The sequence below is a fragment of the Fundulus heteroclitus genome, chromosome 19, assembly GCF_011125445.2.
Source record: "Fundulus heteroclitus isolate FHET01 chromosome 19, MU-UCD_Fhet_4.1, whole genome shotgun sequence".
NCBI lineage: Eukaryota > Metazoa > Chordata > Actinopteri > Cyprinodontiformes > Fundulidae > Fundulus > Fundulus heteroclitus.
The window spans coordinates 7,651,983-7,670,556 of NC_046379.1; the positions used below are offsets into that span (position 1 = coordinate 7,651,983).

General features: G+C 40.0%; 1 protein-coding gene across 2 annotated transcripts in view; it reads left to right on the top strand.

The window, feature by feature from the left end:
* The window catches only part of ubr1 (ubiquitin protein ligase E3 component n-recognin 1), a 42,046-nt gene extending 25,843 nt beyond the window's left edge, over window positions 1-16,203 (top strand). For both annotated transcript variants that reach the window (XM_036151128.1, XM_036151129.1), the window contains exons 39-47: window positions 1,520-1,667; window positions 3,718-3,805; window positions 4,136-4,272; window positions 4,357-4,465; window positions 4,548-4,604; window positions 4,681-4,758; window positions 4,846-5,016; window positions 5,126-5,227; window positions 15,859-16,203. In XM_036151128.1, the coding sequence (XP_036007021.1) occupies window positions 1,520-1,667; window positions 3,718-3,805; window positions 4,136-4,272; window positions 4,357-4,465; window positions 4,548-4,604; window positions 4,681-4,758; window positions 4,846-5,016; window positions 5,126-5,227; window positions 15,859-16,000 (1,032 nt within the window). In that variant the 3' untranslated portion in view covers window positions 16,001-16,203. The remainder of the gene's footprint in view (window positions 1-1,519; window positions 1,668-3,717; window positions 3,806-4,135; window positions 4,273-4,356; window positions 4,466-4,547; window positions 4,605-4,680; window positions 4,759-4,845; window positions 5,017-5,125; window positions 5,228-15,858) is intronic.
* Window positions 16,204-18,574: the final 2,371 nt, after the last annotated feature.

The following is an 18,574-nucleotide window of genomic DNA, read 5'->3' on the forward strand; positions in this document are numbered from 1 at the left end:
AGATTAACATAATAAATTTTTTTAGTCATTCTGTATGTAAATAACCTTTTAAAGCAGCACAGTGTAAGTATTGACCCAAGTATTAGCTTAATTCGAGATATATTCGGATCAATATACAGCACTTGACGCGTGTTGAGGCTTCTCAGAAACTCACCTATGTAACTTGAGAGGGTCGGATCCATCGCTGAATGGGTCATGTGACCTTGAGCGGCGATTAACACTGTCTGGGTCCCCCTTAATCATGAGAGCTATCCATAGCTAATCCATGTTAGGTTTTTTTTGTTTTATTAACAAAACAAAACAGTTATAACACCCGATCAGACATATCTTTGGTTCTCTGATGTAGGATTTAATTCAATTCAATTTTATTTATATAGCGCCAAATCATGAAAGATGTCATCTTAAGGCACTTTACAAAGTCAAGTTCAATCATATTATACAGACTGGGTCAGATTATACAGATTGGTCAAAAATTTCCTATATAAGGAAACCAGTTGATTGCATCAAAGTCCCGACCAGCAGCATTCACTCCTGGGGAACCGTAGAGCCACAGGGAGAGTCGTCTGCATTGTACATGGCTTTGCTGCAATCCCTCATACTGCGCAAGCATGAAGCGACAGTGGGAAGAAAAACTCCCCATTAACGGGAAGGAAAACCTCCCGCAGAACCGGGCTCAGTATGAACGGTCATCTGCCTCGACCGACTGGGGTTACAGAAGACAGAGCAGAGACACAACAAGAGAGACAAAAAAGCACAGAAGCACACATTGATCTAGTAATCTGTTCTACATTAGATGGAAGTAGCAGGTGAGCCGTCTTCTCTGGATGATGTCACAGTTAACAGAACGCCAGACCAGGTGTACCTACTATGAAGAGAAAAGAGAGAGAGCAAAAAGTTAAAAGCTGAAATGACGACAGTCATTTCAATGTAATACAATGCAAAACTGGAGAACAGTAGACTGAAGAACAGTAGAAATCAGTAGAGTGAGAAAATTAGACCCTGATGTCCTCCAGCAGCCTAGGCCTATCACAGCACAACTATAGAGATAGCTCAGGGTATGAGCCACTCTAGCTCTAAGCTTTGTCAAAAAGGAAAGTTTTAAGATTAGCCTTTAATCTATAGGGGAAAACGTGGCCTTGTCTGTTCTCCATGACTTGTCAACCTGCTGGTCCAAACTGTGCTGCTTTCAGATTCCCAAACGCGGAGGAAGGCTGTTTAATTTTGCGACAGTGCAGTGTTGCCAGTGGCCTGCAGGGGCGCTAAAACTGGACATTACAGGTCTAGCGCCCCTAGTGGCTAAATGTTAAGCGGTGCTGCTTTAATGTTTCTCAGCACGTTGTAGTAACCTCTGAACAAGGTATTATTATAAATAACAGCACCTCCCTGTCCAAACCACAGCCTAGTTCACTTTCAAGCTCAGAGGATTGAGGTGTTTTAATAAGATCTTAGAAGAGGCTGAAGAACAGAGGTTCATCTTTACAGGTGTCTTTTAGTTTATTAACCTCCCCTCTGTTCTCAGGTGGGGTTGGTGTTGTCGGTACCTTCTCTGTACCAGGAGGAGGGAATAGACCTGCAGCCGTCAGCTGTGAGCTCAGCCTTCAACAACATGTACATCTTTCACCTGGTCACCATGGCTCACATTCTGCAGGTCCTCCTGACCTCCACAGGTACCATCAGTGCTTTGAGAACTCGTTAGCTTCGTCTTTTATTGCAGTTGCATAATCTCACACTGAAGTCTTGCTGCGGTTGTCCATCATTGGGTTTTGGAGATGTTCTGATTTTCCCTCCTGCTCAGCGTGCGAAGATAAACTTGGGTCCTCGCTCAGCCTCGTTTATCACTGTTACATTTAGTTTAAACTTCCACAATGGCACTCAAATTATTAAGAACCAACTAAGATTTTTTATTTTTCTATAATAATCGATGCAGGTTTTGGCAGTTTTTTCTCTTTTTTTAATGGAATAACTGCATTTAAAAAAACAGTAATGTGTTTTTCTTATGAATTTTTCTTGTTCTTAAGATGGAAACAGTTTTTTTTTTTAACATAATTTTGACAAATCTCAGCATCCCATTTAAGAAAGTGTGTCTGCCCTCTTTTTGCAAATGTTCTGTTTTCATTTATCTTAAAACTTAAAAATAGAAATTAAATGGTGGATCTTCAAATATGTCTACAAATCTATAGTTATGATTTTTTTTTTTAAAGTCGTATAATATTTGCAGCTCTAAATGAGTTTTATTCAGCCAGACTAAGTAAAAAAATACCTCTTTTTGTGGTAAAGGTTTTGAATATTGTTCTGACTGTAGATGGGAGTGAGTTTTAACCCAGGAGCCGGTTTCTTTTAGCCGTTTTCCAACATTTGTCTGACTTGATTGCGTGCAAGATACGTTTCTGTGATACGTCATTGCAATTTGGGTTGCAGGTAACAGACTTTTCCTCTGCTACCCGACTGTAAAAATTGCAAATTTATGAAGTTAGGAAGTCGAGGATTTATTAATTAGAATTTCCTTGATAATCAGATCTACTTCAGCAACTGAAATATCAAGAAAAAATACTTTTGTTATATTTACTCTATGTTAAATGAATCCTAAGGGGTGCCAATAACTGGTTTAGTGAATTGTTTCTAAACATGATGTTTTTACACACCCACTAAGTGTACTCATATTAAAGATTGTTTTTTTTTTTTTTTCAGTGTGCGATTATGTGAAATGCAGTTTGTTTTTTTACTGATTACTGAACATAAATCAGGAGGTCATTATGACTTCAATACCAAGCTACTTTGCCTCTTTATCATTGTTTATTTTATATTTTCAGAATAAAATAGGAGTTAATGAGCAGAAAATAATGATTTCATTATCAAATATGTGCTTTTTGGCCCCAACGTTTACATTGTAGCAGAAATCTTAATATGCACACAAAGTAGAAAAATATTTGTATGTAAAATAGTTAATCAGACCTGTTAAACCACCCTAAACAGCAGGGATGTTATCTGGCCAAGGGTGTAACACAAACAAACACAACAACATTAACCATTGAATTGTTAAGGGCAGTAGGAAACGAGTGTTTTATATTACAGTTGGGACAAAACCAACCAATTATAGGACAAAAAGAATAAGTACAGAGAAGATTTAAGCTTCAAAACTTAAAAATACTGCTAAACAAACAAGAAAGCAAAACGAGCCGTGACGCTTTGCACACAAAAAAAAAAAAAAAAGATTTCAGAAATGAATCAGACTTTAGCATTAAGACCTGCAGCAGGAACAAAGTGTTTGACCTGACGCTCTTAATTCAGGGGCTGACGAGCTGCCCCCTAGAGGTCAGGGACCGTAACAGCAGCGTTAATGTCTCGTTTTAATTTATATAGCTGAGACAGGGAAAAAAAACGCAATTATAGCAGATCACGCTGGAGAATTATGACTTTTACAGTAAAGTTTTGTTTTTGCTGACAACTAATTTTATGAATTAAATGTTTCACATAGTTGAGAGTGATCAGTAATAGTAATATCATCTTTATTGTCATTGAAACATACGTTACAACAAAATTTGTTCTCTGCTTTTAACCTATCACCCAGGGGAGCAGTGGGCTGCTCCCCTAGGGTGATAGGTTCTGAAAGTTGTAGGTTCTGAAACTTGGCGGTTCTGAAAGCTGTAACAAGAATTAACCCACGTTGAGGTTGATTTATTCCTTGTAACTAACATTTTTAGTTTGTTTTTTTTACAGATTTTCCAGCTGCAGGGGATGGAGAGGAGACCGAGGAGGCGAGATCAGCAGCAGAGTTATACTCAACAGTGTCGCAACACACTGGAAGGTGTTGTTTCTTTTTTTTTTCTTTTTTTTTTTTATGTTCTATTTTCTATCTACATTTTATTCCTACTTTCTTTTATTCTGTTTTATTTTGCTATATTTTAATCCTGTAAAGCAATTTGCATTGTCTTTGTACTGAATTGTGCTATATAAATAAATTTGCCTTGCCTTCTTTTTAACCTTGAATCTACTGCAACATATGGAAGTCGTTTTTGTTTTTAATCTCAGGTCCATTTATTGGGCTGTTTTGCTTGTGGTTATTCTCCCAGTGCCCAGACCGTATTGACTTGTAACGCTCTGTGATAACGGCTTATTCTTCGTTTCTGCTTTTCAGGTCGATTCCAGATTTGCCCGGTGACTCTCTGGCGCAAAGGGTGAAGGCAGGAATTGAACCTTTTCTGCGATGTGCTGCCCTGTTTTTCAACTGCCTTACAGGAGTACATCCTCCCGAGGAGCTTTTTAGTGCTTCTGGTAAGTCGAACCGCAGCCTTGGCGTCTTATTTTCTGTAAAATTCTTGAAACCTCTCGCACTCAGGCCGATGTTTTGTGTCATAGTTACGTCTCCAGGCCAGATGGAGGCGCTCTGTAGCTACTTGGCGCTACCCTTCAATATATTTCAGCTCTTCCAGGACTACAGAGAGGCTGTTTTTCCCCTGCTTCAAAGGTCAGCGAAGAATACTGCCACAGCTCCAAGTAGCCACCGGATAGATGGAGAGTTTTCTCACTAAATGTCCCGTATTTCACAGGTGGTGTGGGAGCCCCGCTATCACCAAAGCCCTGCATGGGAAAGTCCAGACCATCAGGTGGGCTTGAACCCGTGCATTATTTCCATAAATTCTCCTGCCATAAGTTAGTTGTTTAATATTTGTCTTTCTGCAGGTATCCGCGGAGGAGGAATCGGTTGATCGAACTTCCAGAGGATTACAGCGCTCTCCTGAACAAGGCCAGCCACTTTCAGTAAGGGACCAGATCCTCTCCGTTCACCTGGTTTCAGTCTGCTGCAGGTGTGCGGCTCCCCCCAACCTGTCCGTGCTCCTCCCTCAGGTGTCCGAAATCTGCAATCGACGAGAGGAAGCATCCGACTCTGTGCCTGGTTTGTGGGGCCATGCTGTGCTCGCAGAGCTCCTGCTGCCTCAGCCAGCTGGACGGGGAGGACGTGGGGGCGTGCACGGCCCACGCAGCCACCTGTGGGGCCGGGGTGGGCATGTTCCTCAGGTGGGTCGGCCGCACGGAGCTCCGTTCTGCCTCTGGGGTCTTACTTATTGCTTGGTATCTTTGTGAAAACGCTCTGTGCTGCGAGTAAAGAAAGTCTGGTCCGTTGCAGAATTAGAGAGTGTGAAATTGTGCTGATGGCCAGTAGGACTCGAGGAAGCACGTACCCTGCTCCTTACCTTGATGATTACGGGGAGACTGACCCTCATCTTGGGTAAGAACATGTTTTTCTCATGTAGCTGTGTCATATTTACTTTTTAATTAAATGTCCTGAAAGATTCAAATGCATTCATCCATAAATTCAAAACTGGTTGTCTCCCAACTGCTATCTATCTATCTATCTATCTATCTATCTATCTATCTATCTATCTATCTATCTATCTATCTATCTATCTATCTATCTATCTATCTATCTATCTATCTATCTATCTATCTATCTATCTATCTATCTATCTATCTATCTATCTATCTATCTATCTATCATTGCTGTCAAACGATTAAAAAGTTTCAATAGTTAATGTGTGATTAATCACATATTTTCTCTTTTTTATTTCTGAAAGTGTAAAAGCCTATTTTGACATTTTAATATGCAATTTTACAATAAATGACACTAATAAAAAACATGCTTGTACAAAAAAATATTTTTATTTTCAAGCACTTTTCAGAATTGGAATGAAAGCATCCCGATGCCATAAAATGTTCAACTTTGGCCAATAATGGCTAAATCACTAATAATAAGGCCCCGATGTTTACACAATGTGTAAATAAATAAAGATTTCTTGCCGAAATATTTTTTTTTGCCTCCTAAACAATTATATTAATAATATAATAATTAAATACCCCTTGAAATATCTACTATGGAAATTGTTTTATTATTTTTGTTTTCTTGATTAAAAATAAAAACTGATTGGGTATATTAAACATTCTGGGTCTTAAAGAGGTAATGCTTTATAGGCCAGTATGTTTATATAGTTAGGCGCCTGCCATAGCATTTGCAATGAGGAGGCAGTGCTGTGCGAAGCACAGCACTGCCTCCCATGCAAATGCATGGAGGCACCTATTACTATTCACCTCTAAAGGCGTCTCTTTATTAATATTAATATTCTTTATTTTTCTTCCTTCACGATTAATGCGGCCCAAAACATAGCGTGCACACCCACAATATAGGCATCAACACCTGTGGCTCGATCTCGAGATGTGTGCTACTACTTTTATTGGGATTTCGAGTTACCATGGCAACAAAATTAGCGAAAAACCACCCCCAAAAAACCCCATAGGAATGAACGGAGTCGGGTAGAAAGAAAGCCTCAAAAAAGCCTCCAAATGACCATTTTCAACGCTGTACTGTGTCGTCATGCTTTCACCTACGAACACCGTTTAACTTCCAGTTTGTAGATATATCTGTGACCTACTCAGAAGTGAAAACGGGATGTGGATATCTTTTATCGTCTCTTCACAGTTACTCCTCAAAGCTCATGTCCAAAAATCAGCGAAATCATCGTTTACAATGAAAGTCAATGACGGAATTCTCCAACCGCTAGAGTGGGCCACTCTAGCTTTTTTAAAAATTTCAAAACTCCGAACAACTTGACCTTACTCGCTTAATTTTCACTCTACGTAGACAAATTATACATCAAAACGTAGGTATTTTTGTCAGGATTCGGGAAATGTAACCCTCATTGGTGTGGCATTTATAGATTTTTCGCAAATCACCTCAGAGCGACACAAACCCGAAACCTCCCCCATTCATTTCCTATGGAGCGGTTTTGAAAAATGACGTCTAAAAATCCAAAACATCACATGTTTTCGCATCGTCGCTACTCCTAAACCGTTTTATGTACAGACATGAGACTTTCACACATGAATGTCCCAACCCTTCTGGCACTCAAGAAAAATGAATTTTGTGGATAACTGTTACGGTTTTTCCACAGGAACAATTTGTTCGGGAGTAGCGAATGTGCAAAATCCTGAAATCGCTTTGGAGCTGCATTTTCCCACATCATCCACTTTTTTACATCGTCGCTGTGCCTACACCGATTTTTGTAAAAATATGAAAATGAGCTACATGGTCATCAAAAGCCTGCTGATACTCACAGTGAAAGAATTATTTTGATATCTCTTATACTTTTTTAGCCAGAGCGATTTGTTCGGGATCATTTTCAGAGGATTTCTGAAATTTCATAAAAATGTCCTTTAGATCATAATTTTTTACGCCTTTATTAAACTTTTTCCAGCAAAAAACCGATAGCAAGTCTTCTTCCCCTATCCGTTACGAAATAAACACAGAAAAAATTACGTCTCTACCATTTACGGTTCCGGAGAAATCGTGTGTTGTTCGAGGCAAAGTTCTCCATTATAATCCAATGGGACTTATTGTGACCAAAGTGTCTGCACTTCGGCCGCTGCAGGTGTGTCAGTGAGTTTCCATGACGACGGAACTCTGAGGGCCAGAGCTAGACGCTCCATTGAGATACAATGGCAACTTTCATCGCTCACTGCAGTGGCTGTGATTAATGTAGAAATCTGAAATTCGCACAGTCACTTCCTTTTAACATTTTAAAATTTCCATGTGACTTTCAGCCATGTGTCAGTTTTCTGTGCCATTTTGGATCAAACCACTTATGTTTCCAATAATGCATGCCCATATATGGCGCTACAGTGTAGCACAGATGGAAAGTGCAGGCTTTGCATGCAGGAGGTCGTGGGATCGATTCCCGGTATGGAAAACTTGGAGTTTTGTATTATAATCCTCACAGTGTGAATATCAAAACATGTGTGCTGATCCCATGAAGTATTTTTTGTACCACCCGCCATTTTGAGTTACCATGGCAACGTTATAAATGACGTTTTTTCTCCCTATTTGAGGCACATCCCAGTACAGGATTTGGACCAAACTGAGAGAGTACACTCACCCAGTGATACCATACACAACCATGTTAGCGGCTAACGGTTAGCATGTTGCTAACCGGAAGTAGCTCTAGGAAGCCTGTACAAACTCCTGCTTGACAGATTTGGTGAATTTTAGGATTTTCTCCGTTTTCAGGAACTTCTCAGTACAGGATTTCAACCAAACTAACAGAGTAACATCACCCGCTGATACTGAACACAGCCATGCTAGCGGCTAACCGTTAGCATGTTGCTAACCGGAAATAGCTTTAGGAAGGTCCTACCAACTGCTGCTTAGCCAGAGTTCTTCTGCCTTTACAGACAGAGAGGGCTGCAGCTCTCACTGAGTCTCCATGACAACGGTGCTAGCAAGAGGCTCCTAGGAGGTCCATTGACTTAACATGGCACCTTTCAACGGCCGCTGCGAGGGCTGTGAAGACCGTAGGAACCTGAAATTTGCAGTGTTACTTCCTCTTGCTATTTCTGACGGTACGGTACGCACCAAGTGGCAGGCGCCTTGCTAAATTTCTTCAGAAATTTTTCTAGTTATTCTTTATTTTTCTTACATCACGATAAATGCGGCCCGAACCGTAGCGTGCACCCCCACAATATAGGTATCAAAACCTGCGGCTCGATTACGAGATGTGTGCTACTACATTTATTGGGATTTCGAGTTACCATGGCAACAAAATTAGCGAAAAACCACCTCCAAAAAACCCATAGGAATGAATGGAGTCGGGTCGAAAGAAAGCCTCAAAAAAGCCTCCAAATGACCAATTTCAACGCTGTACTGTGTCGTCATGCTGTCACCTAGGAACACCGTTTAACTTCCAGTTTGTAGATATATCTGTGACCTACTCAGAAGTGAAAACGGGATGTGGATATCTTTTATCGTCTCTTCACAGTTACTCCTCAAAGCTCATGTCAAAAAATCAGCCAAATCATCGTTTACAATGAAAGTCAATGACGGAATTCTCCAACCGCTAGAGTGGGCCACTCTAGCTTTTTTAAAGATTTCAAAACTCCGAACAACTTGACCTTACTCGCTCAATTTTCACTCTACGTAGACAAATTATACATCAAAACGTAGGTATTTTTGTCAGGATTCGGGAAATGTAACCCTCATTGGTGTGGCATTTATAGATTTTTCGCAAATCACCTCAGACCGACACAAACCCGAAACCTCCCCCATTCATTTCCTATGGAGCGGTTTTGAAAAATGACGTCTAAAAATCCAAAACATCACATGTTTTCGCATCGTCGCTACTCCTAAACCGTTTTATGTACAGACATGAGACTTTCACACATGAATGTCCCAACCCTTCTGGCACTCACAAAAAAGGAATTTTGTGGATAACTGTTACGGTTTTTCCGCAGGAACAATTTGTTCGGGAGTAGCGAATGTGCAAAATCCTAAAAACGCTTTGGAGCTGCATTTTCCCACATCAACCACTTTTTTACATCGTCGCTGTGTCTACACCGATTTTTGTACAAACATAAAAATGAGCTTAATGGTCCTCAAAAGCCTGCTGATACTCATGGTGAAAGAATTATTTTGATATCTCTTATACTTTTTGAGCTACAGCGATTTGTTCGGAACCGTTTTAAGAGGATTTCTGAAAATCCATTAAAATCCCATTTAGATCATAATTTTTTACGCCTTTATTAAACTTTTTCCAGCAAAAAACGATAGCTTTTCTTCTTCCCCTATCCGTTAGGAAATAAACGCTGAAAAAATTATGTCTCTACCATTTATAGATCAGGAGATATGAAGCGCTGTTCGGGGCAAAGTTCTCCATTATAATCCAATGGGACTTATTGTGAGCAAAGTCTCTGCACTTTGGCAGACTGGCCGCTGCAGCTGTGTCAGTGAGTTTCCATGACGACGGAACTCTGAGGGCCAGAGGAAGAGGCTCTATTGAGATACAATGGCAACTTTCATCGCTCACTGCAGTGGCCGTGATTAATGTAGAAATCTGAAATTCGCACAGTCACTTCCTCTTAACATTTTAAAATTTTCATGTGACTTTCAGCCATGTGTCAGTTTTCTGTCCCATTTGGGATTTCACATGCTTTCCTATTGGGCCTTTGCTTCAAACAGGACCTGGCATGATGCCCAGACACGACCCAATTGGCCAATACAGCACCACCCACCTGTGGGAAATGGCGCTACTGACAATTTTGGTCAAATGTTGAGTTCTATGCCCAGATGTGGTGAGGCTGAGTTGCTAAAGGAGGCCAATGTGACCCATGAACTTTGGTCACGTTTGGTGACATTAAGTATTGGCACCCCTATTTGAGGCACTTCCCAGTACAGGATTTGGACCAAACTGACAGAGTACAATCACCCGGTGGTACTGAACACAACCTTGTTAGCGGCTAACGGTTAGCATGTTGCTAACCGGAAGTAGCTCTAGGAAGGTCTCACCAACTTCTGCTTTACAGAGTCTGTTCTTACGTTAGAGAGAAAGCTCCGCAAGAAATTTGGGCTATGTGGCATAAAGCATCTCCAAGCTATGAGGTGTCAAACATCCAATGCTTTTCAATGGGGGACCAAACCCCTTATGGTCCCAATACTGCATGTCCATATATGGCGCTACAGTATAGCTCAATTGGAAAGTGCAGGCTTTGCATGCAAGAGGTCGTGGGTTCGATTCCCGGTGTAGGTGACTAAGATTTTTGTGTTATAATCCTCACAGTGTGTATATTAAAACATGTGTGCTGATCCCATGAAGTATTTTTTTGTACCACCCGCCATTTTGAGTTACCATGGCAACATTATAAATGACGTATTTTCTCCCTATTTGAGGCTCATCCCAGTACAGGATTTGGACCAAACTAACAGAGTACACTAACCCAGTGATACCAAACACAACCATGTTAGCGGCTAACGGTTAGCATGTTGCTAACCGGAAGTAGCTCTAGGAAGCCTGTACAAACTTCTGCTTGACAGATTTGGTGAATTTTAGGATTTTCTCCCATTTTAGGCACTTTTCAGTAAAGGATTTCAACCAAACTAACAGAGTACAATCACCCGGTGATACTGAACACAGCCATGCTAGCGGCTAACCGTTAGCATGTTGCTAACTGGAAATAGATTTAGGAAGGTCCTACCAACTGCTGCTTAGCCAGAGTTCTTCTGCCTTTACAGACAGAGAGGGCTGCAGCTGTCAGTGAGTCTCCATGACAACGCTGCTAGCAAGAGTCTCCTAGGAGGTTCATTGACTTAACATGGCACCTTTCAACGGCCGCTGTGAGGGCTGTGAAGACCGTAGGAACCTGAAATTCGCAGTGTTACTTCCTGTTAGTATTTTTGACGGTACGGTACGCACCAAGAGGCAGGCGCCTTGCTAAATTTCTTCAGAAATTTTTCTAGTTATTCTTTACTTATTCTTCCTTCACGATTAATGCTGCCCGAACCATAGCGTGCACCCCCACAATTGAGGTATAAAAACGTGCGGCTCGATCTCGAGATGTGTGCTACTACTTTTATTGGGGTTTCGAGTTACCATGGCAACAAAATTAACGAAAAACCACCCCCAAAAATCCCATAGGGATCAATGTTATCGGGTAGAAAGAAAAACTCAAAAAAGCCTCCAAATGACCATTTTCAACGCTGTACTGTGTCATCATGCTTTCACCTACGAACACCGTTTAACTTCCAGTTTGTAGATATTTCTGTGAACTACTCAGAAGTGAAAACGGGATGTGGATATCTTTTATCGTCTCTTCACAGTTACTCCTCAAAGCTCATGTCCGAAAATCAGCGAAATCATCGTTTACAATGAAAGTCAATGACGGAATTCTCCAACCGCTAGAGTGGGCCACTCTAGCTTTTTTAAAGATTTCAAAACTCCGAACAACTTGACCTTTCTCGCTCAATTTTCACTCTACGTAGACAAATTATACATCAAAACGTAGGTATTTTTGTCAGGATTCGGGAAATGTAACCCTCATTGGTGCGGCATTTATAGATTTTTCGCAAATCACCTCAGACCGACACAAACCCGAAACCTCCCCCATTCATTTCCTATGGAGCGGTTTTGAAAAATGACGTCTAAAAATCCAAAACATCACATGTTTTCGCATCGTCGCTACTCCTAAACCGTTTTATGTACAGACATGAGACTTTCACACATGAATGTCCCAACCCTTCTGGCACTCAAGAAAAATGAATTTTGTGGATAACTGTTACGGTTTTTCCACAGGAACAATTTGTTCGGGAGTAGCGAATGTGCAAAATCCTGAAATCGCTTTGGAGCTGCATTTTCCCACATCATCCACTTTTTTACATCGTCGCTGTGCCTACACCGATTTTTGTAAAAATATGAAAATGAGCTACATGGTCATCAAAAGCCTGCTGATACTCACAGTGAAAGAATTATTTTGATATCTCTTATACTTTTTTAGCCAGAGCGATTTGTTCGGGATCATTTTCAGAGGATTTCTGAAATTTCATAAAAATGTCCTTTAGATCATAATTTTTTACGCCTTTATTAAACTTTTTCCAGCAAAAACCGATAGCAAGTCTTCTTCCCCTATCCGTTACGAAATAAACACAGAAAAAATTACGTCTCTACCATTTACGGTTCCGGAGAAATCGTGTGTTGTTCGAGGCAAAGTTCTCCATTATAATCCAATGGGACTTATTGTGACCAAAGTGTCTGCACTTCGGCCGCTGCAGGTGTGTCAGTGAGTTTCCATGACGACGGAACTCTGAGGGCCAGAGCTAGACGCTCCATTGAGATACAATGGCAACTTTCATCGCTCACTGCAGTGGCTGTGATTAATGTAGAAATCTGAAATTCGCACAGTCACTTCCTCTTAACATTTTAAAATTTCCATGTGACTTTCAGCCATGTGTCAGTTTTCTGTGCCATTTTGGATCAAACCACTTATGTTTCCAATAATGCATGCCCATATATGGCGCTACAGTGTAGCACAGATGGAAAGTGCAGGCTTTGCATGCAAGAGGTCGTGGGATCGATTCCCGGTATGGAAAACTTGGAGTTTTGTATTATAATCCTCACAGTGTGAATATCAAAACATGTGTGCTGATCCCATGAAGTATTTTTTGTACCACCCGCCATTTTGAGTTACCATGGCAACGTTATAAATGACGTTTTTTCTCCCTATTTGAGGCACATCCCAGTACAGGATTTGGACCAAACTGACAGAGTACACTCACCCAGTGATACCATACACAACCATGTTAGCGGCTAACGGTTAGCATGTTGCTAACCGGAATTAGCTCTAGGAAGCCTGTACAAACTTCTGCTTGACAGATTTGGTGAATTTCAGGATTTTCTCCCTTTTTAGGCACTTCTCAGTACAGGATTTCAACCAAACTAACAGAGTAACATCACCCGGTGATACTGAACACAGCCATGCTAGCGGCTAACCGTTAGCATGTTGCTAACCGGAAATAGCTTTAGGAAGGTCCTACCAACAGCTGCTTAGCCAGAGTTCTTCAACCTTTACAGACAGAGAGGGCTGTAGCTGTCAGTGAGTCTCCATGACAACGCTGCTAGCAAGAGGCTCCTAGGAGGTCCATTGACTTAACATGGCACCTTTCAACAGCCGCTGCGAGGGCTGTGAAGACCGTAGGAACCTGAAATTCGCAGTGTTACTTCCTGTTGCTATTTCTGACGGTACGGTACGCACCAAGTGGCAGGCGCCTTGCTAAATTTCTTCAGAAATTTTTCTAGTTCCTTTTTTTATTGTAAGAACCCAAGTATGCTAGCAATTACATTTCAAGGACTATTTGTTGTTATTGTTGGGCTCTGAGGGAACAATAATTGGCAGCAGTGTTGATTTTGATGCATATTTTGTGTTGCATTACTAGATCTGGAAAAAAAAACGCATGCAGAACAGGTTGGAGCTCCAGCTTTACTGTGCAAACTTCATACATTTGTTCAGTAAAACTGATCAGTGGGCTTCAACCTTTTCTGCATTTGAAATTTTGATGTCCTTCAGCTGCACCTGATGCAGCCACTGTTTACTGGACGGTGCGCCGAGGTAGCGTTGGACGATAATTCAATAATAATATATATTGATCGATAGGCATCTGGTTCAATAGAAAAAAAAAAGGTCAATAAAAAGTTCAATAGAGGAACAGTTTTCCTGCCTTTTGCATTCGAGCTTAATGCTACAGTCGTTATACTCCCCCAGCCAATCACAAACGCAGACCCAGGAACGCTCCAAAGAGGTTTTTTTTATTTTTTGTTTTTTTTAAGACCTACAGTTTTGGTACAAAGTTTGTTGAATAAAGGGTCGTGTTTGAATTCAGTGTTCTTTATTTTTAAGAAAAGATCATTTAGTAACGGCATAAAATTGCCAGGGGCTGCACTTAAAATATCTTTTGAATTTTTTGATCATTATCAATATCGATCAATATGATTTCTATCGTTATGCCTTTTTTCTATATCATCCAGTCCTACGCAGAGGGCCTTTGCTTTTATATATTTTTATTTGTATCCACTATAATAAATCAATATAACAAAACTACTTAGGCATGAACTATTAATATCAAGAAGTAATCATATTTTTCTTTTTTCTTTAGACGGTAGTATGTTTACAGAACTTGACTTTTTTACAAGCATAAAAATACTTAAAAAAAATTCAATCAACTATATTTTTTATTATAATTAATAAAGGCTGTAGCGCCATCAGGTGGACAAAAAAAATTATAGTTTGACAGCTGGTCGGTACGATTTTTATCTTAATGTCAGATAAATGTGGATCCAGAAATTATGTTTTGACATTTGTTGACCTTTTTTTTATATATAGTTAAACCACTTTCAGTTATTTTCAGAAGCCAAGGATACAATTAAATATTTTAAATATCCCCTTGCAAATTTAAGCTATATTTGTCAAGCTCAGCCAAGAATGAAAAAAGAAATTACAGTATAAAATGTTTCCTGTCAGGTCAGTTTTTCTTCAGCCATCCTGGCTCACATGTGGAAATGACTGACTTATGATTCTTATAAACCTAAAGATACAACACACATGAGCTTTTAGAGTTTTCAAGTTGAATTAAAACACTAGCTGGAGTAAAATTTCCTGTTATTTTTTTTAGAGTTGGTCTCATTCTGGCTGCAAATTGACGCCTCACATGTCTCAGGTCTTGTTATCATAAAGGGGTCCAAACTAAGATGTTTGTGTTGTTAATAGGGCTGAACAATTAATCGCATTTTCAATATAATCGGGATTTAAAAAAACGCAATTTCCAAATCGCAGAGGTCTGCAATTTTTGGCTATGTAACAATTAAGGAATTAGACACGTCCATTAGGTGTTGGTAAAATGTTTAAAGTGGGTTTGCCTCCACATGGAAGGGAAGACGGTTGCAGCAGTGAAATAATCTAATTTTATTACTTGTTTTAGAGTTTATATAATCATACATAGCATTGAGTACAGGTCAATCAGTTTAATACATTGACTGGTTGCACTTTATGTTCTACAAGGATTGATTTCCAAATCAATTAAAAGCTGTTCTCTTGAATAATATTCTGATTAATAGAAACATTAAAAGCTCTTGTTTTAAATAAATAGTCCGTCTTTACAAACATATTTTTTTAGAGAACATTTTTGTTGCTTGTGGTTAATGCAGAGAAAAGTCAAAATTGCAATTTTGGTTGAAATATATCGTAGGCAGAACACAATCATTTCTGCTCCGAGTTTAGATGCTGCGGGTCTTTTAGCAACGAATCCGCATGGCGAGGAAACAAATTGATTTGTTGTTTGTATATGTTTAAAAAGACATGATAAATTAAACTGCAAAAAAATCACATTAAATCGCAATATATATTTAAAAAATCGCAATTAGATTATTTAGCAAAATCGTTCAGCCCTAGTTGTTAAGAGTTATTGTCTTTCTTGTATTGTGTTGAAGCTGAGCAGTAAGACTTGAAAAAAACAACAACAATCTTTTATGTCTTTGAATGCATTTTATTTTTCAGAAGGGGCAATCCTTTGCACCTCTGCCCAGAGCGATACAGGAAGCTGAACCAGCTGTGGCAGCAGCACTGCATCCTGGAGGAAATCGCCCGCAGCCTGGAGGTGGTCAACGTTATGTTTGCCTTCGAGTGGCAGCTGGTGTGAACGGCTCGGTTCAGCGTTTCCACATAAACATGCACGTATTTAAGGCCTTCCGCAATCAGAAGAGGCCTGATCCCTTCCGGAGCGACGACAAGCAGTGGACGATGATGTAACCGAAGTCGCCTTGTTTCAGTTTGATTGGGTGTAGTTTTTCTTTTGTTTTTGTGTTTTTGTTGTTTTTGTTGTTTTTTTTTTTTCTTTGCAAAGAAACTACTTGAGATAAATTCAAAATCCAAAACTCATAAAATGTTGTTTTTAGTTCTCAGATTTGTTTTTGTTTTTTCTCTGTAATGTGTTTCATCTACATTCTGGTTATTTTGTGTTTTAAACATTTATAATCCAATCGCTCATTTTGAAGGCTCTAAGTTGGGTTACAAATCCTTTTTGAGTTGATTTGTTTTTGCCCTTTGAGTGTATAGGTGCCCTTAAGGTATGGACCCATCTACGTTCACCTTTAATAGAAACCCAGAGTGTTTAGCTCAGAGCCGACATGCTAACAGGTTCTCAGTAAATCTCCTGAATAATGATGTAGATGCACCGCTTTTCCAAAATCTCCCATATGTATAAGTTCAAAATCCCTGGTGAACTTTAGAAAAGATTTTATTAGGTTCCTTTAGAAATTTACATTACAGTATAACCATGCAATATGAATTCATTGCATTGAAAAACAGTAAGCCAAAAATGCTATCACACTATATGGAAAGAACTGTTATCAGAAACTCCCCCCCCCCCCCCCCCCCCCTTTCTTTAAATCGTGTTATATCTCTTAACATAAGTAATAAAGAAATGTAATAAATGTAAAATTTATTATATATATTCTGTTTTGTTTGACTGTACCACATGATTTCCTGCTGTTGAAATAAAGAGATGCAAGCTGCTGAACTCTTGTTCCTGTGCCCAGAGTTGATATGAAAACAGCCATTGGATTAAAGCGTGTAAAAGATGCCTGCTTTCATTTTAATATTCTGTAAGGGTGGGGGAAAAAAGCCCCAGTTTACTGATGATGTTGTAGTGTGAAGAAAAACATGATAGCCTTGATGCAGATGCACGAGCAGTCAGTATGAACATCTTTTCTGAAAGATAAGAGGCTGCAGCACCGCTAAGCAAGAGGCATCATTCCCTGAAGAACAAGGCGCTCTCCAAACAAGTCAGGGACAAAGTTGATAAGTACAAGTCAGGGTGCCATTACAAAAATTATCCAAATCAGATCGATCTTTAAATGGAAAGCCCACGGTGCCACAGCGAACCTGCCAAGAGAGGGCAACAAACCGGGCCAGGAGGACAAATCAGAGAGGTAACCCTGAAAGCTGCAGAGAGACTCCATGGTGGATTTAATTGGGTTTACCTAAAGATTCTCCTCAGAGTGCAGGCATCTTGCTCAACATGAGGGATTGCTGCAAAGCCATGGGTAATGCAGACGACTGCCCACTGTGGCTCTATGATTCTTCAAGAGGAGTGAATGCTGCTTGTTAAGACTTGAGGCAATTTACTGGGTTTCCTTAGAGCAGGCCCGTATTAAGACAATGTGGTGCCCCTGGGCACTATACCTCAAAGGCAACCCCCCCCCTTACCCGTGCTGTCCTCCGGTCAAAAACATCAGACATAATCGAGGGGATTTCTGTAATGTAATTTACTATTTACTAACTTACACAACTACATGTAGGCATATGAGCAGTGAGCAATATTCAAATATTTTAAAATGTTGAAATCAAAAAAATCTTGATTTATTTATCATTTATTATTATTGTGACATCAGTGTTCACAAAACGAATAATGCATGGTCTTTCAACAATTTCAAGTAAATAATATAACAATTTATGAAAAATATATTTTTATGGTTGGTGCCCCTAGGCACTGGCCCACTGACCCTTATGGATAATCCAGCCCTGGTTAGAGAGGAAACTTTTTGACCAATCTGTATAATCTGATTGAATCTTCACTTTGGAAAGTGCCTTGAGATGACATGTTTCAGGAATTGGTGCTATATAAATACAATTTAATTGAATCTAGACGGCTTCACGAGCTCCTTACTGATAGGGGGCCCCAAAAGAAAATGTAATTTTTGTATATGAGCTTTTGGGGTGATATTTTTCTTTTCTTTTTTTTTTTTTTTTTGTCATGGGGCCCAAATTTTCTGGAGGCACTCTTGAGCAGAAGAGTGATTTGAGAAAATGCAACAAGGTAGGGAGGGGGAACCTAATTTTATTAGGCCTGTGGGGGGGAATAAAAAGTGGATGAAGGAATTGATTCCGGACCGAGCAAACATAAAACTCCAGCAGCATGCATGTGTCCAGCAGACCAATCATTTCTGAGTAGAGTTGGGTGTTGGTCCGCTGGGTTTTCTGAAGTCCATGTTTAACGGAGCCATCTACCAGAAAACTGGACAGTGTTTCATGCTTCCTCACGCTGAGAAACTTGAGGATGAAGCTGAAGTCAGTTTCCAGCAGCACTCGGCGCCCAGGGCCAGATTATCCATAAGGGCCAGTGGGTCAGTGCCCAGGGGCACCAACCATGGGGGGGCACCATATGACACATGCTTTAAAAATATATTTTTCATAAATTGTTATATTATTTACT